The sequence below is a fragment of the Anser anser genome (assembly GCF_964211835.1).
Source record: "Anser anser genome assembly, chromosome: 3".
Classification (NCBI taxonomy): Eukaryota; Metazoa; Chordata; class Aves; order Anseriformes; family Anatidae; genus Anser; species Anser anser.
This window is the reverse complement of record NC_139722.1, coordinates 31,286,981-31,311,030: the sequence shown is the minus strand read 5'-3', so window position 1 is coordinate 31,311,030 and position 24,050 is coordinate 31,286,981. Positions and strand designations below refer to the sequence as shown.

The 24,050-nt window shown below is 37.3% G+C and overlaps 1 protein-coding gene across 18 annotated transcripts in view; it reads right to left on the bottom strand.

Moving 5' to 3' along the window:
• The window catches only part of COL19A1 (collagen type XIX alpha 1 chain), a 202,734-nt gene that overhangs the window by 117,771 nt on the left and 60,913 nt on the right, over nucleotides 1-24,050 (bottom strand). For 11 of the 18 annotated variants that reach the window (XM_083832480.1, XM_083832479.1, XM_083832467.1 and 8 more), the window contains 2 exons: nucleotides 16,979-17,032; nucleotides 12,679-12,723 (listed from right to left, as the gene is read on the bottom strand). The exons of 2 other annotated variants lie outside the window; for them this stretch is intronic. In XM_083832480.1, coding sequence (XP_083688606.1) covers nucleotides 12,679-12,723; nucleotides 16,979-17,032 — 99 coding nt within the window. The remainder of the gene's footprint in view (nucleotides 1-12,678; nucleotides 12,724-16,978; nucleotides 17,033-24,050) is intronic. 5 more of the 18 variants (XM_083832466.1, XM_083832469.1, XM_083832472.1 and 2 more) reach the window with 1 other exon arrangement.

Genomic DNA, 24,050 nt, shown 5'->3' with positions numbered 1-24,050 from the left:
GTAGTCACACCCACTTCTATCCTTACAGGTTCTGGAAAGATTCCCCCACTCACATTGACTTTTATTTTTGGTATATTCATGAACAAAGTTCTGTCATCTCCTGTTCTAGAGGGACCAATATGAATAGCCATTTTTTTTTCATCTGCCCATTGTTTCATAAGCCCATTGTTTCATAAGCCCAATGACTTAAATTGACACAGGTATTTCATCTGGAAATTTTCTTCTTAGTATTCAGGCTTACTGTAGAAATATCACTTAACAAAAAAAAAAAAAGCTCACAATATGAGGCTAAACTTAAAAAAAGAAATACAAGGCTGCCCAAGCTTATATATGATTTACGCTAAATAATGTTTTCAGATATGATGGTCACTAATATTGCATTAATACTGTATTTTGCTGTATTATCCTATTGCCTCTTCTCATTAGATACCTGTCAGTACTCTCCTTTTCCAAAAAGGATAATCCTCTGCAACAGTGCATACATCATCATCTCACTGATAGTAGCAGCTGCAGTAAACTGACGGCCTCCTTCTGCGGAGCCCTGCCAGCTCATTCTTGCAGTGTATCTTTGCTCAGCAGTTCCCAAGAACTGCCTCCAGTTTGACAGAAAGGAGGCTCGCCTGTCACTAGTGTTATTTAGTCCACTATGTTAAAGTAATACACTGCAGCTGCCAACAGGGATTCGATTGTGCTTACTCTCTATTGCTGTAATGCTTTCTTCTTCCTGAGCCTCCTTTCTATCTTAAAGTTCTTGGTAAAAAAGGCATTTCCGATAATAACTGCACAGCACACTATTAAATCAAAATAATTAAGTCAGAAATGATTCAGTTGGAAATCTTTTAGTATGGTACTAAATATTTTCATGCTTGTATTATGTTGCATTTCCTAGAAGGGGATAACTTAGGATGACTTACTCATTTAAATAAACATATAAATACAAATGTAAATGTACAAGCACGTTGGTGTAAATGTGCACGTGCAATCAGAAATCAAGAAAATACAATTGCTTAAAGCTAAACCTATCACCAGATCTGAGATTCAGAAGAAATACCCCACCTAGATTATGCTGTCAGAGAATATTGAAAATATGAAACTGCTTTAATTTTCCATCCAGGCTAACTGACCAGACCAATATCACGTGAGCTTACTTACAACCCACGAGATTTATAAGGAACCAAATTATTCAAGGTATGGTACACTTCCTGCAAAGCTTCTCACAGCACTTCCAGTTAAAAACAACCCTGCAAAGGTATTAGTGAAGTGTACACAGCTTTTACAAAAGTAAAATTGGGAAAAAGATGAACAAATACACATATGTGTGGGTGTTTGCACAACAGGAAAGTTAAGTTGCAAGCCAGAAAAAAAGGGAAGAGAGAAGGCACAGATAATCAAGAACATATAGAGTAATAAAAATAGCTAGCAGACCAAAAAAGAAATTCAAAAGCAGTGTTATGAAAAGAAGTTTGAACAAAATGACTGGATGTTGAACTTCAGTCAGACCTATTTCCCTGAGACTATTTTGGGGAAACGTACACGTGATGGGCCCTTTCCAGGCCTCTCTTTAATCCAGCTGAGGTCACATTCAGTTTTAAAAATATATATATATTCTGGCATTTCTTCTCTTTGGACTCAGCAATATATATATTTTTCTTTTTTAAATTCAGACTGTTAAGTTTAATAAATACTAAGCAAAATACTTCGTTATAGTATACTATAAGGCCTTTCACCAAAGATGACTTGTGGAGTCAGAAGGGAGAATATTTTAATTCACAGCAATAAGCTTTATCACTTGAACTAAGAGACTAGCTGAAGTAGATGACTCCTCTTTTCTGGTGAACCAAAAATATAGGCTGAGCATGAGACGCATTCCATCCATCACAGAACACAGTTTACTAGCCAAGCTGATGAAAAACAGGGAAACGATAAATTCTGTATTCTACTTTTGACTCTGAAATGGATTAAGATTTACTTCTTACAGACTAGATCCAGGCATGGACCTGCTGGAAGGCAGAGCACTCAAATGGAAGAGGTAGGGTGTTCTTCCATTAAAGAAGTCCCACTTTAACACTGATGTACTCGCTGAGTTATTCCTCATGAATTATTCTCCGTCTCTTCCATCTCCCTCAGAAATGCACTCACACCATCCATTCTTCCTGTTTTCCCCAGGCACCCACTCAAGCTCCATGCCCATCTCTACCCTCTCTTCTGTACACAGGTGCCCTGACCGTAACATTCACCTCACTGGTGCCACACTACCCTGAGTTCTTAAGTAGAAACTAGGACCTCAAAGTGTCTACACAGAGCAAAGATGATGCTGCGCTGGTGCTGCCTCACCTTGAGTACTGTGTGCAGTTCTGGGCACCACAGTACAAAAAGGGCATTAAACTGTTGGAGAGTGTCCAGAGGAGGGCGACGAAGATGGTGAAGGGCCTAGAGGGGAAGACATATGAGGAGCAGCTGAGGTCACTGGGCCTGTTCGGCCTGGAGAAGAGGAGGCTGAGGGGGGACCTCATCGCAGTCTACAACTTCCTCGCGAGGGGGAGTGGAGAGGCAGGTGACCTATTCTCCATAATCACCAGTGACAGGACCTGCGGGAACGGTGTTAAGCTGAGGCAGAGGAAGTTTAGGCTAGACATCAGGAAGAGGTTCTTCACCGAGAGGGTGGTCGCACACTGGAACAGGCTTCCCAGTGAAGTAGTCACTGCACCAAGCCTGTCTGAATTTAGGAATCGATTGGACTGTGCACTTAGTCACATGGTCTAAAATTTTGGGTAGACCTGTGTGGTGCCAGGAGTTGGACTTGATGATCCTTATGGGTCCCTTCCAACTCGGGATATTCTATGATTCTGTGCTCTCTACTGCTGCTGGTGGATATTTCTTTGCTCCTCCAGAATACTTTCCCAGATGCTAAATGTGCAGCACTCCATAGAGGTAAAATTGTTCCACTGATTTTAAATTAATCACCATTTATCAAAATTACAGTGAAAAAGGTTTACAGCCTTAGCTATTTCCAAGCTAGTGCATCTTTTCGAGGCATCCAGAGCTGTAATGGTACCCAGCCATCTATCTCTGGATACTCTGGATATGTGCTCCAAGATCTGCAAGGCAGCACAGAGGTAACCATTACTAGGAGCACAGCCAAATGACCTGGCACTCTGCTTTTCCCATTACCTCTCAACAGAGTGCCCACTAAGGAAGATACAATGCTTCTGCCACCCCAGTCAGCTCGTTCAGAGCAGCCTTGGCTGTTTCTGCAGAGCACTGCATGTGCTTTCTTGCCCAGAGCTCTACATCTGGGCCTACTATGCAAGAGACTTCCTACGTTGTGGAAGCAATGGGAATTTAGGGAACTTTGAGGACCAAAGTTGTACTAAATATCTGCAAATGGCCATTTTTAGAGTTTAAGATTATACCAAACATCGGTGGAGAGAAGTCATTCTGAAGAATAAAACTTTTCAATGCCAAAAACGCACCTGTCAAATACTACACTCTAATTCAAGGCAGAAAGCTTGAGAGTTCACACTGGCTTTTAGATGTTGGCAAAGTCACTTCTCTCTCCTCCACTAATCTTGTTCTCAGCAAGATACAAATTGTTTACACTCAAACCTCATAAAGCAAGCCATTTTGAGGCAGAGGTCTAGTACATGGTACCTCAGGTGGAACTGTTAACATTTAGCAAAGATGTAGCAGTGAAAAAAAGGTTTATAATGGAAGAAGGTATTCAACTTTATAGTTGGAATACACTTTTAAGCCAATTATTTTCTTAATTGGATGTATTGGGAAGTGGAAACCTTCCGTTATATGTATACATTTGTGAACAACACTAACTTTCCTATGAAGCGTACAAAGACATGATGAATCCTTTCCAGGATAAATACTTTAACTTTACAAATTGTGAAATCATGACTATACCTAGTAAAAACATGTTACACTTCTATTTGCACATTCCAGGCTTTTAAATGTGCAAAGATATATTTGAGCTCAGAAGCTGGTTGTGTTTCAAGAGGTAAAAATCTGTTAACTAACAATGAACAACTGTGTATGTTCTCAAGTCTCTCATCTACTCTTCTACCAAGAGTAAAAGGATGAATGTGGGACCAACAACTCTCCTCTACTGCAGTATACCACGAGAATAAAACAGAAGAAAGTGTATAGCGGAGGGCTGAAGATTACCAGTTTCTGTATAGATATGTGACATTTTCTACTTGTACTTTGAGATGACCTCACTACTTATGAGAGCTACCCAAAATCAAAATTTCATATGAATGTGTGCACTAAATGAAGTTAAATGTCAGGAAATATTAGGAAGTCACAGAGAATAAAACAAAAAAAATCACTGTCATATTACATACATTGAAGTCCTTGTCTCTAACATCTTAAAACCTTGCAACAGAACTATAACACATCCAGATACAGCTACTAGGAAGATCAAATACAGATCAGTTGTCATAGGAGATTGGTATTTCTCAATTGGAAGAGACAGCTCAGGAATGCATGAGAGATGCTTATCAATTCCTGATTGATATGGAAAGGGAGAACAGGAGTTTTCCAACACGAGAAGTAGGGGACATTAAATTAAATTAACAGGAAGCAATTTCCAAATAAACAAAAGGAAGTGGTTCTTCAAACATGAAGATAAACACCATAATTCCTCATCGCAGGATACTGCAGATGCTTAAAGTTTACATGAATTTGAGGGGAAACTGTACACACTAATGGAAGAGAAGTCCATTGAAGACTACTAAATTCACTGAAACCACATCTGGCTGAGAACGCAGTCACAAATAATTGGAGGTTGAAAGAGTACATGAGGAAAAGCACTGTACTTGCTTACTCTGTCCTTATGCTTTTCCCTAGTCACCACTTTTGGCTATCATTAGAAGCAGGATGCTGAGCTAGATGAACCTTTAATCTGACCAAATGGGTATTTGTAAGTAAATTAGACAGTGATATAGCTTGGGTCCTGGAACTTGGTCATTGGTATCAATAAATTGATAGACCCTAGCTGTGAAGGTCTCTTGTAGACGTTTCAATGAGGCTAATTAGCACTTCCCCATACAATTCCCAGGCACAGTTCAAAAGTTACCATAGGCTGTGAACTATTTTCAACAAGCACTTTTGATGAAGCCTGTTTGTTTCAAGGGCAAGTTAGTTAAGCAGTATGAAGATAAACACATCGAGTCAAATGCCACAGAACTACAGGACAAACCCTGATAACATATAGCTTACTGGGATAGATGCCAGTTGTTAAGACTGCTTTTATTACAGGTAGAAACTTTTTGTAGGATTAAAAGTGTGCTTTTACTTTTCCTCTAAAACATAAGTGTACGTGTTTCTCTGTGATTGTATGTAATATGCTTTGTAGTAAAAACAAATCTCAAATACAAACACTTTCATGTCCTTTAACTGAAACAGCTGTCTTGTAAACAACATTTAGCCTCATAGGGCTCTATGAAAAAAAAAAAATGTTATTCACCATGTCATAGTAAAAAAAAATAATTATATATATATATATATATATATACATACAGCCAAAGAAAAGAACTTTGGTTCCCAACAGTTTAAAAGGTGTGAATACATAACTAGATAGTTAAAAGATGAGAAAGAGAAAACTAACTCTTCCCTTCATAGCATTAAGAGACAAGTATGAAAAAACTCAGGTCACATTTACATCCAACTGGTAAAGAACCCAGTCTTGACTGCTTGAAATAGGATTTAAAGGACTTCAGAAAATTACCTCTGAACCTTTTTTTTTTTTTTAATTTCAAATAAAATATCTATTTTGATGGTTAGCAAAGGCAAGGAGCCACATTTTCAGGACAGTGGCATGGACTCAATCACCATTCAAACAAAACCTGGGAACTGGACTCAGTCTATAATGCAAAATGCACTTCCTTCCATTCCTCCAAAAATCATACAGAATAACAGATCTGGGTATTCAGTGGCCATGGTTATATCAAGATTTGCAGCTTACTGAATTTAGTATAGTCTACACTTAATAGTATATATAAATACTGAAGTATTTCTAGCAGAATGTAGAGCTGACAAGTAGCTGTATGAACACACAGGAGGCTTAATAACCGCTTCTCTTGTCATTTTTTTATTATTTTTAATTATAGATTTTCCAGATCCATTACTGTCTTCTACTCCATGAGCAATAACTCCTATTTTTCAAGCAGATTGCAGGCTTCCCTGATACTTGAACTGTCTTATGTGGACTGTTTTCATCACTGAGATTTATGGTATCAACATCAAAATATTAGACAGCAAAAGTAAATAATGACTAACTTCAACTAGCACCTTTGAAAGGGAATTGGCCTCCTTCTACATTTACTTATGCTTATTTAAGAAAAGTTTATTGAATACCAGGGGCAAAAAGACTACACATGAGGACATGCTGCAAGTTTATAGCCATGCATATTCTGAATGGATGAAAGATAGAGGAGTATTTTATTAGGTGTGATAGGATGAAGAAGAAAATGTTAACCTCCAGGAAATCTTCCTGACACTAAGATCTATTAGGAATTTTCTTCTAAAGGAAATAGAGGAAGCCCTATTTCCTGGAATAATTCAAATTGTACTTCACAAAATAGTAAATATATACAAAGAACATCCTGCGTTTAGAAGAAAATGAAGCAGATGACATTTTTTTTCTACATTTAGGCTGGACAAGCCCCAGATAATCTCTCTCTTCTAACATGTATACACATGCAAAAGCAGAATCAAAACATACAAAAAGATAAAAGGATAAAACTTTGGAAGTAATGTGTGACTGTCATTATGGCTTCACTCCCAAAGTTTTCCTTACTCAAATATATCTAACTTTTTTATTTACATAATTTTACTGAGAAATATCGATCAAAGAGTTGCAGTAAAATAATCACTTCACCACAGATCAAGTGTTCACAAGTGAGTATCACAGCATGTAAACTGGCACAAAGCTCAACTCCAATGACACCCAGTTTTAAGATCCTCTATTTAGAGTGTGAGATGGGAGGGGAATATCCTTTTTAAAGGAAAGCAACCAGTCATGGAAAACTGCAATTGAAGAGTCCAGCTCCAGAGCACAGCTATCCTCCTGCTCTGTCACTCATCTTCTGAGTCTTCTGAGCAATCATCTAGTACTGCAATTTAGTCAGTATTAATTGCCTCTCTGATTTAAAACAGAAACTGGGATTTTATACTAGTGCTTTGAAGAAGCTACGTGAAACAAGGAATGTAGGTTTCCTAGCTCTGTCTAACCAGTGTTATCTCTTAGCAACAATCCTGTCATGCTTGCTTGGCTATAAATATCATGTACAGTGTGTTGGCTTTTCAATTGCCACTTTATTTCCAAATAAAACACAGATCTGTTCCACACAGGGTGCCAAATTATCACAAAATTTATGTGGTGTTGAGGTTCCACATGTCCCTCAAAACTGAAATACCAGTGTTCTAGCTTGATTACAGAAAGAAGAGTATCTGTGAAGCATATACTGCAGTAAATACATATTCTAACCAAGGAGGTAGATAAGGAGATGAAAAATGTGGGATCTGGGCAAAGAGTACTAGCTAACATTACCAAAGGAAGCAAGAATCTGAAGGTAAAAAAGGATAAATCATGATTTGACAAAGAAAAAAAGAAAAAAAAAGATGCATGGCAATTTTTGCTCTAATAAATTTTAAAGATTCTTTTTCTTTTTTTAAAAAAAATTTGTACTTAACAAATTTTGCGAAGATCTCTAGATTTCATTTACTTAGGTCAATTTACTTTGTAATTATATTTATTAAAAAATAAACATACACATCCAAGCGACCATGTACAGCGCTACCCAAAGAGGCATTCCATGGCAGCTTTTATGAGGAAGGGAGCATCAGCTGACAGGTCATCAGGTATTTGAGCAAGGACACTGGTCTTCCCTGAGATGTGACGTTCTAAAACAAGTAGTATGTGTGAAAGTATATACACCTCTTAAAAAAAAAAAAAGCTAGTGAACAAAATCCAGTTCTTATCTGAAACTGAAAATCATGTACATAAAAATCTCCACTAAGTCATTTGACAACTTTTGTTCCCTAGTCCATACTCTACATTAAATGTACATTCACATCTCAACCTGATGATATTTTTCTTTAAATACCACTTTTTATTATTCTCCTTTTTTTACACAGATTTATACTGTGAACACATTTTCTGATTCAGAAAAATATCATGCTCGTGTGCACTGTCATAAAACCATCAGATAACTGAGGTTGGAAGTGACCTTAGGAGGTCTCTGGTCCAACCTCCTGCTCAGAGCAGTCTCAGCTGCGAGGTCAGACCAAGTTGCTGTAGGCTGGTCTTCAAAGCCTCCATGGATAGAGGCTGCACAACCACTTTGGGTAACCTGTTAGGAAAGTATTAACTAGCCACTAAAAGCAAAGAAGAATATAGATCGAAAAAGAAACTTTCTAGCTGTTCTCTGTGTTTATCCAACTAGAAATCGGTGTGATAACTTGCATTATTTTGATGCTATCAACAGAAAATGGAAAAGTCATTTGAGATAATCCGATCTCCTGTATTTTAATGAATCAAGCCTTTCTATAGATCATTGCCTTTTCTGTAACCAGGATAAAAAATGCAGAACACCAGAAGAGGAAATTACTTCCATAACAAACAACAGAACAGTGTTAAAATTAAAAAGCCTTTCCTAACAGCTACCTAGTATCTTCCTTGCCCTGCTTTCAGTCTGTTACTTTGCACGTTATCCACCACAGACACAGGAACTATACCATTCCCTTCCTCTTTGCAGCAGTCTTATGTATTTCAAGACTGGTTACATAGTCCTTTTCAGCTGACTCTTACTAAGTAATCTTCATTCATGTAATCCTTTCTCAAAGACTATGTGTTACACAGATCAGTCATTCCTAGTGATATCCTTCAAACAACTTTTAAGTTGAAGCTTTACCAATAACAAATAGCACAGGACTATTTCCTTAGCGTTGCAGACAGTATTGATCTTTAAAACATCTTAGTTTCCTTCATTGGCAACCGCCTTACTTCATTCACCTGTGCTCAGCTTCAGATACAAATAACTTTCAGATTTTAATTTGCAAGTAGATGCTACTTATTTCTTTGGGTTTTGTTGTTGTTGCCTTAAAAAAAAAAAAAATCATGTTTATTCTCCCCTACAGGTAGTTGCTTGCACGTGTTATTTTTTTGTTGGATCCTATTTTTTTAGGTTACCTCTCTGATTTGGCAAAAACATTCTGGACTTTAAAGCTGTTTTCCAACTATTATCAATCCATGCCATAAAATTACAGTTCTGAACAGTATTAGAATGAAGACAGATTCACTCAACATAGTCTTTCTTCCTGGCAGCAAAACAATTAAAACTGCTCTCAGTATGTACTTTCTCAGTTGTGCTATAGAACAGTAGACCAATGCTTTTGTTGCGAGCTGTAGCGCTATCATATAAGACAATGACATTACCTACCTAACACAAAGAAAACAGAATACAAAGGAGGATTAAAACAAATTTACAGAGAGTATATTTCCTATGGAGGGAAAACTTGCAGCCTGCACATGCACATGCCGTTCTGTAGCTTCCCTTGCTACTACTGGCTGCTATAAGAGAGAGCAAAGTTCAATGTAAGAGGAGGAAAAAAAAAAGGAAAAAAAAGGGAGGAAGGCAGAACAAGACTTCTGATTCCTCAAGGAGACGCACACGTAGCAAAGAAACCCTTAAACCTAAAGAGAGAGATTTAAGCCTAAGGAATTAAGAGAGATTTAAGCCTTTAAACCTAAGGAATCTCCCTTAATAGCTTAATTTAAAGATACTTCCTGTATCTTTCATTTACATACGATCAATCACTTTCACCTCAGTTGCCTACGTCTCCCTGATATACCTTCTTTTTTGCAACTCACTAGAAGTGGGCGTCAGCTGCCTACAAAGGCATCTTGCGCTATTTTTGATTTCTGAATCTATGGTGGCAGCTGCCCCTCCTGGAAGTGGTGCTCTCCCATCAGTTCTGTGCTGTCTCTGCCAGCTGTGTGCGGCACTTGGAGACTGCGGAGAGTCTGAAACGGCAACTACCTAATGTTTAGGCAGCTGAAACCCTCTCTAGGTGTTATGCAAAACAGAGTACTTGAACACTTATCCTGTTCCTTGAGATGCAAGATCTAGCAGAGGAGTTTGTATTAGTAAAAATTAAATTTTAAGTTCCAGACTTTTTAATCATGTTTACTACACACAAATTAGTACAGCAATTGTATTTTGGACAGTATGTTATAATGGAAAGATACTGATATCTTTTTAATACCAGAGTTTAGTAACTGGAAACAGCATTGTTGTTCTTCTAAATTATTTGATTTATGGTCAAACTGAGTAACTGTTAAAGCCCAGGTTGAGACTTACTTCACATTATTTTAAAATACACTCTTACCTCACAAATCATGATACGTAGCTCAAAAAAATAATTTTGAGCAATGACTGGTAAATAAGGATTCTTCTACTCATATATTTCCTTTTATTTGAAGGACAGCTGAATATCTTGTTAACAGTTAAACTGGAAATACATTTAAATGGAATCTTTTCATTAACTTCTGAAGTTAAAAAACAAATAGGAAAATTGTCTAAAATGTGCTGACTCAACTTCCACATAAGAAAAATGTTACTACCAGTCATTTGGTCATTTTCTCTTTGCCTTAATATAAGGGAAATCAAGCAAAGAGAGTGGCAGCAACAGCTGGAGCCACGTGCCTGTGTCCAAACACAATTTATTCATATAACTCAAGGAAAGCACGGCACAGCTGCAGAGCAATTATGAAAAAAAAAAATCAACAAGCCCTTCAGAACTGATGAATAATGATGCTACAAAGGAAATAAGATCTGTCTGTGAAGCTAGAAACACTCAGGCTTAACAAGTGCTTTTTTTAGAGACTGAATCTTCACGTGATAAATTTTAGTTGCTGTAGATGCTGGCTTTTACTTCTGATATTTTTTCCTTCCTGGTTACTGGAATACTTCCTCCTAAGAAAACCCTCTGCAACTTTAAATCTGCTTAAATTAATCCATGACATATTTTCTTTAAAATATGAACACTGGAAAGCTGTCTGACACTTCTGAAGAGGTATGGTGAGTGAGTGAATATACCCCTGTCCAAAGCAGCCTAAGCACAAATATACTGTCCTTTCTTAGATCCAAAAGCTGCCACCCACTCACCATTTTCTTTAGTCTGAATATTGCCAGAATCTCAGCATCTTTCATTCTTCATCTTGAAGGACATATAAACATACAAATGTATGTGATAGGTTAAAGGTTGGACCACATGATCTTAGAGGTCTTTTCCAACCTAAATGATTCTATGATATGATTCTACATAAATGCATGAACATATAAACAAATGACACATTCAGCAGAAATGATTTTCTGCATCTTTTTCAGACAAAGAGCTAAAGCACAGGGAAACTATCTATGGTCCAAGAAAAGATACATCCTTAAATCAGTTTGCCTAATCCAAATCTGCCAAAACACTACTGAAAAAGCAGTAACCAGGTAGTAACTTGTTTAAGGAGCTAAAGCTCAACTATAAACTATTATTATTGTTACTTTAATTCTTATTAGGCAAGCTAAGAACAGCCTCTTCTTTCCACTTGTCCCTCAACACAGACTTGCCTTTGATGACCTGTTACTTGTCTGCAGTCACACAGGAAGATTAGTGCACATCACCTAGAGCAACCCAGGCCAGCATTCTGTCTGCTGAGACAGCCTTCCAAAGGGCCAGTTTAATTCCCATTTTAATGCTCATGGCTTTTTCAACTATTTCTGGCCAATGCAGAGTATCTGCAATTAGGAAAAACTGCTTCACGTTCCGTTTCTGATACCCACAGGTGCAAAACAAGGAAAGGTTTCTCCTTGAATTTGCATGTGGAAGCTTTATGCCAGCCAGAAGACTAAGAAGATCCTTAGGACAACATGCCAGTTCATCTGGCAAAGAAATGGAACTGCCAGTCTGAGGAAGAGGTAAATGCACCTGCATTCTGCAAGGACAAGCAATCAAGTCATTTCAATTGGAGTCAGATATGTGCAGGAGACAAAACTAATGCTAACTACTATGTAGGTATACAGAAATATATCAACAAAAATTAACTTTTTAAAACTAGTTTTTAGTTATTATGCTGTAGCAAATGTAAAATTTTGCAATTGCGGTGAATTTACGTTCTTAGAAGAAAAGAATGCAAAACATTTAACAATTACAATCAACACATTTCAGTAAGTTTTTATTAAACATTTGTAATTTATAAAAGCAATAACTTCAGTGCTATAAATACCTACACTATTTCATCATGCATTCCATTCTGTATAAATAAACATCTACTAGTTACCATAGAAATACGGTAGCAGTAGACACTACTGGAGTCAAGTGGTTCTGGTTCTGTTAGACTTCATTATTTAATTGTTTCTTAGAAAAAAAAGAAAGAAAGAAAGAAAGAAAGAAAGAAAGAAAAAAAAATCTTCTAGAAGAAGTGTTGATGATGCTAATTAATATGCATAAACAAGTCCTTGTTATTAAGCCTTTCAGGAATCACTGCACAGCAAAAAGTAAGAGTTTTATCTGTGAAAGGGTTAAGAGAGGCCTTCAGAACTAGGCTCCAGTTGTTTTGCCATATATCAAAACATTAACCAAAAAAAAATAAATAACATGAACAGAATAATTTACCTTTTCACCCTCTTCACCTTTACTACCCACAAAGCCACGTTCACCCTGAAACACAAAACAATAAAACAAATATTTCAAGCAAACATTCTTCAAATAATTGCAGTCCTTGAAATACTTTTATTACATTGTATTACATTTTTGTTATGGGATTAAAACACACACAAAAAAAACCCACATTTGGATAACGACAGTCTTGCATCAGAAATGTGCAAAACCTCTACAAAAGCTGCCATGGTTTTCCAATCATCAGTCATATTTTTGTTCAGCCTAAGGGATCTTCTTGGCTTTAAAAATTCTAAACTGTTGATACTAAACCCACTCACTACAGTCCTGGTATTCTGCAGAACGAGTTTAATACATTTATTCCTATGAATTCCTTCATGTTAATTTTAAAATATGACTAGTCATCTGTAAAGGCCTCAAGACCCCATTCAGTTGAGAAAAAGATACAGATGTAACTTGGAGAAAGAAAACCCGTTCCTTTCACTCTGAAAACTTTGTCCCATTAACCAAGTTCTTTAAAAAAAGAATAGAAGAATTGAAATACTAATTCAAACTCATCTTGTTTTAGCAAATTGAATTCTTTATTTAATGATCTTCCAATAAAAAGACCTGTTGTAATGCTCTTCTTGCTCCAACCTGATAACTTTTAGCTCAGAAAAAGATCTTATTGAAGCATTCTTACTTCGTTAATGTCTCTGTCGAATGGTCTTCAACCTGGCTACATTACAAAAATTATAGTTAACTATTTTAGTCAGATCTTTATTAACATATTTTTGTCTGTTTTGTGAGATATACAACAGAAATACAGCCAAAATCATATGCTTGTACTACAAAAGCTCCTTAATTAAAAGCCATAACAAACCACATTCTCTTTCTCCCTTAAATCATCTGGAAAGAGGTGGTTTGCATGTCTTTGCGAGCCTAAAGAATTCAGTCTCACTGCCTCAGTACAATGCACGACTGCTACAGGTTTGAAGATGAGAAGACTGGAAGATTTTTGAAGTAAAGCATATGGCATTGTTTCTAAATTACTTTCAAAAAATTAGAATGAGCAATATCTAAACATTCTTTCACCCTTCAGAGATTTTCATTTCCATATATAGAAGTCCAAGGTTTAAATGAGGTCAACTAAAACAGCAGGCTACAACTTGCAAACTTTCTAGCAGCATTTTGCCAAATTGTTCAATTGATAAAATATTGTGTAATGCACATCTGGGAATTAAATCAAAAGCTTAGGAGATGTGCAGGCTTATAGATTATCAAATAGCTTTAGACTTTTCAGCACTGCCTGCAGTGTCTCTTCCCTATTTGCTTTTTTGGCTGGGGTGACTCATGCAGTCAACAGCTTAGGGGTCAGTCTTAAAAGCATATCCAAGACCAAGCATGCAAAATATGTGATCTAATAAAGTAACCTTCCATATATCCTTACCAAAAAAATGAGTGGTTAATTACTGAAATAATTTCTGAATGTATGCAATGTATTCTTCTCCAATTTTGGATATGCAACAGAACTAACTTCTATTTACTTTTGACAAATTTCTAGAAGCAAAACACTTTCTTTATTTAGCTTTCCCATTTGTAAGACTGCAAATCCTGTCTTTATTCAATTCCCAATCCATTATATAAAAATTATTCATAGATAGAGTCAAAATTTGTCTGGTTGGAGCTTGTGTCCATTGCCTCTTGTCCTTTCACAGTCCACCTTGGGAAAGTCTGGCTCTTGCTCTTCTGCACCCTCCTATTCCTTGCAGATAGCAGTAAAGTCTGCTCCCTTCTAAATCATCTCAAATTATGGCTGAACAAGCCCATTTTCCTCAGTCTCTCCTTGTACATCATGGGCTCTAAGCTCCTGGCCATCTTGGTGGGCCTCCAGTGAGGTCACCTCCATCCCAGATGCAATATAATGTTTGCCTTTGCTGAACTTCTTCATTAGCCTATTTCTGCAGCATGTTGAGGTTCCTCTGTATATCACCCTTCCCCTGCCTTACCAGTGTGCGGGCTACTCCCCCACATCTGGGAGGGTGGAGTAGTAACATCACTACACATCATCCAGGTTATTAATAAAGGCACTAAACAATACTTGCCCCAGTATCAATCCATGAGGGATGACAGCAGTTAGTAGCCATCAGTTATTGTACTGTACCACAGTTATTCCACCTCTGACCCCAACAATACAGTCCATCTTCCACCCAGTTATAGAGTCCATATCTCACAGATTTGACTACATTGATATGATTGGAGACTGTGCCAAAAGCCTATCTGACACAACATCCACTGCTCCTTATCCACACTGCCTGTCATCTTATTAGAGCAGACAATCGGATTGTCAGGCATGATTTGTCCTTGGTGAATCAATTCTGGCTGTTTCCAGTCACCTTCTAGTCCTTCATGTGTTTAAAAATGCCTTTCAGGATTTCCTGTATAATTTTTCCAGGGACAGAGGTGAGGTCGACTGGCCTGCACTTCCCTGGATCCTTCTTGACGACAGATGCAATGTCTGCCTGTTTGTAGTCATCAGAAACTTCCCCATGTCATCATGATCTCTTGACATTAACAGAGGGCAGCCTTGCAGTCTCCTCAGCAGCCACTGGATGCATGTTGTTTGGTATCTTGTATGTGTCCTTTTAGCTTAAGTGCTCCTTAACACTCTCTTCCTTTGCAGTGGGCAAGGAACATTCCTCACACACTCTGCTAGAAGGTTCAAGTACCTGGGAGGCCTGAGGGCAAATTTTATTAGTGAAAGACAAGGTAAACAAAGCACTGAGTACTCTCAGCCTTTTCCAAGTCCCTCACTCCATGAAGCAGTGGGTCAGCATTCTCTTCAGTCTTCTTTTGCAGCCAAAATACTTCACAGAAGCCCTTCCCACTGCCCTTCAGAATCCCTCATTAATTTCAATTCCAGATGAACTTTTGGTTTCCTAACTCCATCACCACACGCTTTGGCAATGTTTCTATTTTCCTACTGGGTAGCTCATGCCTGCTTCCACTGTTTACTTTCTTTCTGTTTTTGAGCTCAGTCAGAAGCAACCACTTCATCCATGCTGACATTCTGCCATACTTGCTCAGTTTCCATCATATCACAAGGGACAGATCCTGTGCTTTTAGGAAGCTGCCCCTGAAGATTGACCAGTCTCCTGGGCTCCTGAGACCTGCAGGATAGTCTTGATTCCTCCCCTTTGTCAGATTTGACAAACTCAGTGCCCTGAAACTCTCCTCACAGGCCATGTTTTCTAGATTCTTGAACATACACTAGCTACCTGCTGGGCCCTCTTCAGTTTCTCCACATCTCTCAAAATAGTAAGGATGGAGGAGGACCCAAGCTTGACACAACTTTCCAGATGCAGTATCACCAGTACCAAGCATAAAGAAAAACACCATCCCCTGATGTTCTCCTAACGTAGTTCAATATATGCTTTACTTTACTCCCAACAGCAGAACACTATTAGCTTATATTCAGCTTCATGTCCACACCCAGGTCATTTTCATGAACAGTTCTGCTCAACCAGTCTTTGCCTGTACCAATTTAGGGGTTATTAACTATTTCCTTCCTTTTTCACAAATACTGGCTAGGTGTTCAGAGTTTTTCCCACACTTAAAAAAAATTAAAATAATCCAATTAGAGAAAATAAGAAATGCAGTCAACAAAAATGTAGGGAAAGAAGATTAGGTAATTTCCATTTGACAACATTAAAAATTTCAGCCTACATTAGCCACAGCTAAATTACTTCAAAAAATTCGAATGTTACAAAATTCTCATGTTGCACAGCTCCAACCAACAGAAAACAAAATCTGATCATGAAAAGGGCCAGAAAACTTTAAGAAATATTACCAGTAAACTCTGAATTGCATATGCATCTTTTTGCAAGTTCTGGCCTTCCTACAGTATTCCACCTCCAGAGAGGAGCAAAAGATTAAAATGGAAGAGTACAAAACGCACTGCTTCCCTCATCTCATTGTGCTGAGATCATGACACCCACATTTCACATTCTTGGATCTGTGTATCTCATGGCTATAAAGACCCTGCACAGTTCTGAGACCTAGACAACTGCTCTTAATGCACAGTAACACTGGTGGGCATGTCTGTGCCACTATACCTCGTGCCTCTTCTCTTGTGAGAGAGCAGCTGATAGTGAAGTTGTATAACATGATGCCTTTGTCATGTCCAAAGTCCAAGTCCAAAACAGTATATATAATTCAAATACAATTCATGTAGATACTGGAGGGCTAGCAAAAAGGATGTTGAGAGTAAAACCACAAAAAAAAAAAAAGTATTATTTTATTTATTTATTTAATTTACCTTGGAACCAGTAAGACCAGGTATGCCAGGAACACCCAGTAAGCCAGGTTCCCCCTGAAACAAAATATACATAACCATCATTTTTTCAGACCTAACTCAAGACTGAGCTAAATTAAGAGGGAAAAAAATGGAGATGTATTTCCTTCTCATTCTTTTTGAACAGAGTTGTTGAATTGATTTCTAGGGTCATTTATGTCTGTTGATTTGTATTTGGTTAAAATACATTTCATATCCAAAATATCAGACAATTAACAATTACAGGTTATCTACCCATGCAGCAGATGTAGCTGCAGACTGCTTCAAATGACTAAGCCACAAGAAGATCAGAGAGTTTGGATTATGTGAAAATCTTTCCTTACTTTTATTTCAGGTCATGATTCAGGAAAAAAAAAATGAATTAGAAAAACACTTGCATACTATCCAAGTACCTAAAGACTTAGCAAGGGTGCTACAATTTCCATCCTCTCCCTCATACTTATTAGGTGCTTGAGCCCAGAGGGAACTACAATTAAAATGTATTTCTGCTGCTACCTGTGAGCTGAGTGGTGTGGTGCTATCCTACACGTGACACATCTGGGAGAAGCAGCTCTGCCTCCTCCATCTTACAAAATGTTACATCCAGGGATGCACAGAACTTACTTTTCCCATTTTGTCAGCACTGAGATCACCACAACCACAGCTGTGCCCATTGAAAAACACAGGCAGAGGTGATATGGTCATTCATGTTTCATAGAATTACCTACAATTACAGTACATATGAAGCAGGATGCCGGTTTCTAGGCTTTACTCAGTCAAAGGGAAATTTCAGACCTCCTCCCTGTCTTTAGGGGAGTGCCCAGCCTACTCCACTAGATGAAATGCTATGCCTTGATCCGGTGCAACCAAGCAGGCAAAAATCTGGCCTAAGTGAATCTTCCTAAGTGAATGCTCTGACCACCAAAAATTTATGTTGTCAAATTACTGCCTCCTCTACCTGAGATTTTATAAAAGCACAGTAAGTCAGCTGTACAGCTGTTAGTCACATCCCTCTTCCCCCTCAAACATCTTTCTTTCATGTGCTACTCATGAAAATTAAGAATATGATTTGGTTTCTAAATTCCATTCGAGACCGGATGCTTAGGACTTATGCGTGGCAACTGAACATAGATACAAATAAGCACCTTGTTTATCAGAAATGTTTTTAAAATGTAACTGTACATGCTGAGTAACATCATCATACAATATTTGGTATCTGAATTAAGACTAGTTGAGCAGAAGAAAATTTAAAACAAAAGAGAAACAAACAATAGATTTGAATTAAAAGCTACAGAAAAATAAATCCTGCATGTAACATGGGTATAGTCAAAAAACTAGTAATATCTCACATAGTATTAGAGTATAAGATATTGCAACCATTTATTTTTCCACTTCTCAGCAAAGCTGGTTAGACAATTACAGACCTAGTGAGGACGAGGCTATACCACTGAAAGCTAAGAACCATCCTCCATTTACAGATTTATGAATTATGCCACTGTGAAGTACATTAATTTTGGTTGCAATAAATCTGAAGTTGCTGAGCTAAGTTCTGTTTGATAAATTCATCCATACTCCTTTGACTTCAAGTGAGATTTTAGAAGGCTTATTAAAGGAATCTAAAATCAAATGCTTTCTCCATTCCATTCATTGCCCTACTAACTCACACACCACCCAGTTCAGTTTTCTAGCCAAGCAAGAATTCAGCAACAAAAAAAGTTTTGAAAGTTCACTTGTTTGACTCGAAGCCAAGTGGAAGATAAATGCCTCACAGACACAAACAAGAATAAACAGAGACAAAGAAAGAACTCCACTCTCTCTGTACAACACAAAGAGACAATAAAAGAATAATTATTCATCTAAATGATACAAGTAATTAAACAAATAAATACAAAGCACTCATGGTATATAACTATTAAATTATGGCTTAAAATAGCCTATTAAAATGGCATTTTTCTAACTCTACTCATGGTACAGTTTCCAACATCTTCCTTACAGCTCCCCTCTGTAAAAATAGATGCTAGCATGCTGGGGAAAAATTCTAATTAATCACCACAAGTAATCCTTAGCCTTTCATTTTCTCCAAATTTACAACATGAATTCAGAAAAGTTCTTTGCAATATAATAGTTACCAGATAATATTTTATCTTCACTGCTATTCTAGATCATTATAAACTAGAAAAAAAACAGCACACATTCCCTGTCTTTTTTTTGTTGTTGTTGTTTGTTTGTTTTTATGAAGACAAGGCATAGATGTTTTGTCTTGCACTGGTTAATCAGTGTTCTGCAAATGATTATTCATTCAACAGTATAATGCAAAAATAATCTTCCACATCAATATTGATTCTTATTAAATCTAGAATGATTAATATTGTGGCTGCTTTACTATTCTGGAACCGTGCAGTGTATGTATAATCAGGTTCTCAATGTATCTATCATTTATTGATTCTGCAGTTTTTACTTGTACTGCAACACCCTATTAAATTAGAGATTCTCTCTACAGCTAAAGGTTTTCAAGATACAATAAGTTGCAATATCTATGTGCTTAGCAACTACTTTAGAATGCATATTATTTTTCTAAGAATTTTTATACCTTGTCTTCCATATTTTGTTATTTTTCCTTATAAATAAGAGACTTTCGAACTTATAAAAAAAAAGAGACATGATACTTAATATGCAAGTATCTGAGCTATATTAAGTGTATTGGTTATTTGTACTACCAAACAGTATGGTGCATTCAAACATGAATTAGGTGTCTACTAATCATAAGAAAAAGAAGAGTTGAGAGAAACTTGTATCAATGATTTAGAATGTGTATTGCTATTTAAAACCTTTCAGGCATTAGCACAGTTTATAACGTCAAATGTACTGGAACTTTGTGAGATTCTCCTCGTGGTTGGGAAAGACAATTACTGTAAAATATTTTAAATACTCGTTTTACAGATATGATTTCTGTGAATGGAAAACAAAACAAAACAAGACAAAAAAAAAAAACAACAGATGCTTCTCCATCCTCAACAGGCAGTTTTTCTTTTATTTTAAAATTTACTGGGGCACTGCCAGGAGCTTGATTTACAGAATAGACCTGCTACTTCAGGGTTACTAGCAAGGAAACTCATCTTAATAGAAGTAAAATCAGCACGGTCAAATGCTACTTACTGTTTTGATAATTTATGGATATGTGCCTTCCATTACCCTGAGTACGCCAGACCCTTGGAATAATCTAATAGCCCGGTGTTTTAAAATGAGGACAACTATTTTTAGCATTGCAGAAATGGAGCGGAATGTTCAACAATGTGCTATCACAGGGCTCTATCAACATCCTCCCCCTTGTAACACGTACAGAGTGAGTCAAGAACCACCAACAGGGTCAGAGCTTTCCCTTTAATAAATAACAATCCCACACCAATTATACTCCATTAGATGACATCTCCCTTAGCCTACTGGAGTATTTCCTTGTTTCTCTAAGCGGGCTCATTTCAATGGCTAGAACTACCCGATAAAATATTAATTATTTATAAACATATTCATAAAAATATACTAAGACTTGCCCTGTGAATCTCCAGGACTTGTCATGTCAGGAAGCTTGTGCTAAACATTATGACACCCTGGTTTCACTGCGTCTAGTGATCCTTTTGTTCCCACTTGGTTACTGCTGAACTACCAGTGCTCAGCACTTGCTGGGCTGCAAAGGCCCAAATCAGAGCTCTCCTTTATGCAAACGTGATCCATGTAAGCAAGCATAAGATTCTCCCTTCAAATAACCTAGTGAAGAAAGAGCTGGTGACAGGTAAACGGTAAGTGTCCTTTTTTCTCTTCTGCGTCCACAGCAACCTCAGCACAGCTGGTACTCCATGGTTCAGCCACAGGGGTGAGGGCTGGTAAGGGAACTTGCGTGTCCTCGTGTCCTAGTGGCTAAGGCTCCTGTGGCTTTTCTGTGTAGCTGCTCATGAGAAGAGCAAATGAGAACAGCCCAACAAGAATGACATAACCTGAGTCCAGGAGGCATCAATTTTCCTCATTTCTAGCCCTTCCTGATACCCATCTTTGGGACAAGGCTGACTGATTCAGGCATTCATGTCACCTAGAAGTTAATATACTGCATACTTGACATTTGAAAACTTAGGCTTCAGTCCTTTGCAGGCAAACTAATTAATAAGCAGGTAGAAGCAGCTTAGGACTCCAGAGAACATGATCAGAGGGCTCCTTACTCCAGACTACACGCTTTCTACTTGGCATTGTTTCCTTTTTTATTTTTCTATTAGCATGTGCTAAAAGTGCACAACTACCACAGTTTCTATATTCAAATACATAAAGCATGCATATTTTACAAACGCATGACATAAATCAGAAGTTTGTTTCTGTATTTTACTCCAAAAATTATTTTCATACAAGAGAAGTCAGAGAAGTTATTCTGAAAAACCTGGGATGAAAGGACCGCTTCACTTATTTTCATGCATCACAGCACAACTATAGACCTGTATGTTGCCTTTCCTTTTCTTTAGAAAATTGATAAGAAACTGCCTGAAACCTTTATGATAAATGTCAAATAGAGGTTTTTATACCATTAACAAAAGTATCAGCAGAAGCAGAAACTCCACTGTCAGTAGATGTTCTTTATGCTTTTGACAAATACGAGTGGTGTTCACTGCTATCACACGTCCTTAGAGAAGTGCCTACTGCCTTCTTTCTCTTCTTGACATTCCTCATCAAGAACTGATTCCTCACTCCAGAAGACATGCTTCCAGTCACCATTCATAATTGCCACTGATTTCAAGAAGAACAGAACTGGACTGCAAGGAACTTAACAACAAAACAGAGGAGAAAAATAAAAGCTGACCGTATTATCAGCACATAACCAGGACCTCATGTAGCTTATGTTTGGTTCCCAGCTGTGCCTCTGTTTTATGTAACCTCCAACAGGTGATTTATACCTTATTCTCCTTCTCTCCCTCCTACAGTATTTTTAAGAGGAAATTCATTAGTGTCTGCAGAGCCCTCGGAGGCCGTAATGATGGAGCATTACAAGCCAGAGTAAAGCTCCACACAGTGCCAAAGAGCAGTGGAATGGGGCAGCTGCTCCTTATTCTGCCTCACTGTGTTCTAGCCCCCCTGAAGGGCTTTTACCATTTTTTGTCTCTCTGCTTTTCAGACTGCATCAAATGACCCAACTAACACCTTTTTTAATGGCTCATCACCCAGTTACACCCCTTAGGTAAGAAAGGTAAGAAGCACAACACAGTTTACTACTGACAGATATGGGTAATGTTTAATATATTTTTCCCACTGTTATTTAAAAATGTAGTGACAACATGAATTGAACATGAGCTTCAAAACAATCCTGCTCAGTTGACCTATGACACCATACAGAGAGCATAAAGAAAATGCATGTGAAGAGCATGAAAACATTTCCTGTAGAGTACTGAGAATAAGAAAATAGGCTTCTGTCTGCAAAAGATTCTGAAAGATTCATAGATTCTTATGGACGAACAGTTCAGAAAATTAAGTCTAGCCAGTTGGATAGTTCTATCATCTAAGACAACACAATAGAAAAAAAAATGGAAGTGATCTTGTACTCGTGGACAGCTGATAGATTTTTATAACTACATTTTTTCCTTTACAGTAGATCTGTCAAAAGAAAAATTGCCTGGACTTATACACCATCTATTGATTTAATGTTAACCCAGCCATAACACAGCCTTAAAACAAATCTAAACCCTATTAAATTTTCAACGGAACTGCAAATTCATCTAATTGACCTTGCTAAAATAATATTTGAAATGCAATAACGTTAATTATCAGCTAAAAGGCATTCTCTGAACCTAATGAATCACTGCAGACTTTTTAAAATAATAAAATTATTATGACTATTATATTTACCATAATAATTGGTGCACTGAGGTAAACTACAGTGGTCAACCTCTTATAGGTGAGAGGCTATTCTTTAATGCAGGAAATAAAAAAAAAAAGAAAGAAAAAATCTTACAATATTAATTTCCATAACCTGGAAGTTATGCAATATATATGCCATATATTTCCATATATATTAATCTATTTCCATATATTCAGGAGGGAGATTCTCAGCTGGTACAAATGCCAGTTTACACTAACAAAGATCTGTCCACAGACCATCAACCAGTCTAACATCTAACAATACAGCTATAAAATGCACAAAAGCAGCACCAAAATTACAGATTAAAGGTGAATCAAAAATAAATAGATAGCATATGGACTGGACTTTCTAATCTAGGAACTAACTCAGCTCAGTATTTGTTCTGAAGTACCACATGTTGGTTTGCTTGCATAGCTGCAAACCTCCTGTCAACTATTGATGAGTAAAGTAGTTCAAGATACAGTTTCCCTGTCTCCATTTACACTTAGAAGTGTAATACTTTCTTAAGAAATCTCTCTCTTCACTTTCGACATTTGATATATTTTGGAAGTGGACTAGTATTTGGATTTAAGAGGCTATAAAGTCAATATACTTAGAATTCCAGCAGACAGTTCTCCCACCTGTGAATCCAGGTATCAACCAATCTTATGTCAGCACAGGAACCACAGGGAACTGCTTCCTAAAGATAAGTCCATGTATATCTTCCTGCTATCAGTTCCATGCAGCTTTGATGGGTACAGCTGCATCTCAGCCTAGCAAAGTTGTAACTTTTCCTTTCAGCCCTTTTTCTTGACCTCTTGGATGCTTATTAGCCTATCCCTACTTCTGGGATGCCTGACAAAAAGAGCTAGTCCACTATCCAAGGGACATAGAGTCTACACGAAGAGTTTTTAATCATCCTTTCACTAAAAAACATTGTTTATTTAGAGAATCAACATTACTCTGACAGCCATTTCTCTGGCTGCATTCCTTTCTCATTCTTCTTAAGTTTAGCAGATATACTGCCAGAAAACTATATTCTATAGTCTGGTATTTCTTCTGGCTATTTCACAACGCTGGTATTATAACCTCATCACTGCAAAGATCCATTTATTTTTGTTAACGGTTCCTTAAGTCTCATCTCCTTCCACCTCATAGATTTGAAAACCAGAAAACAAATTGCTCAGA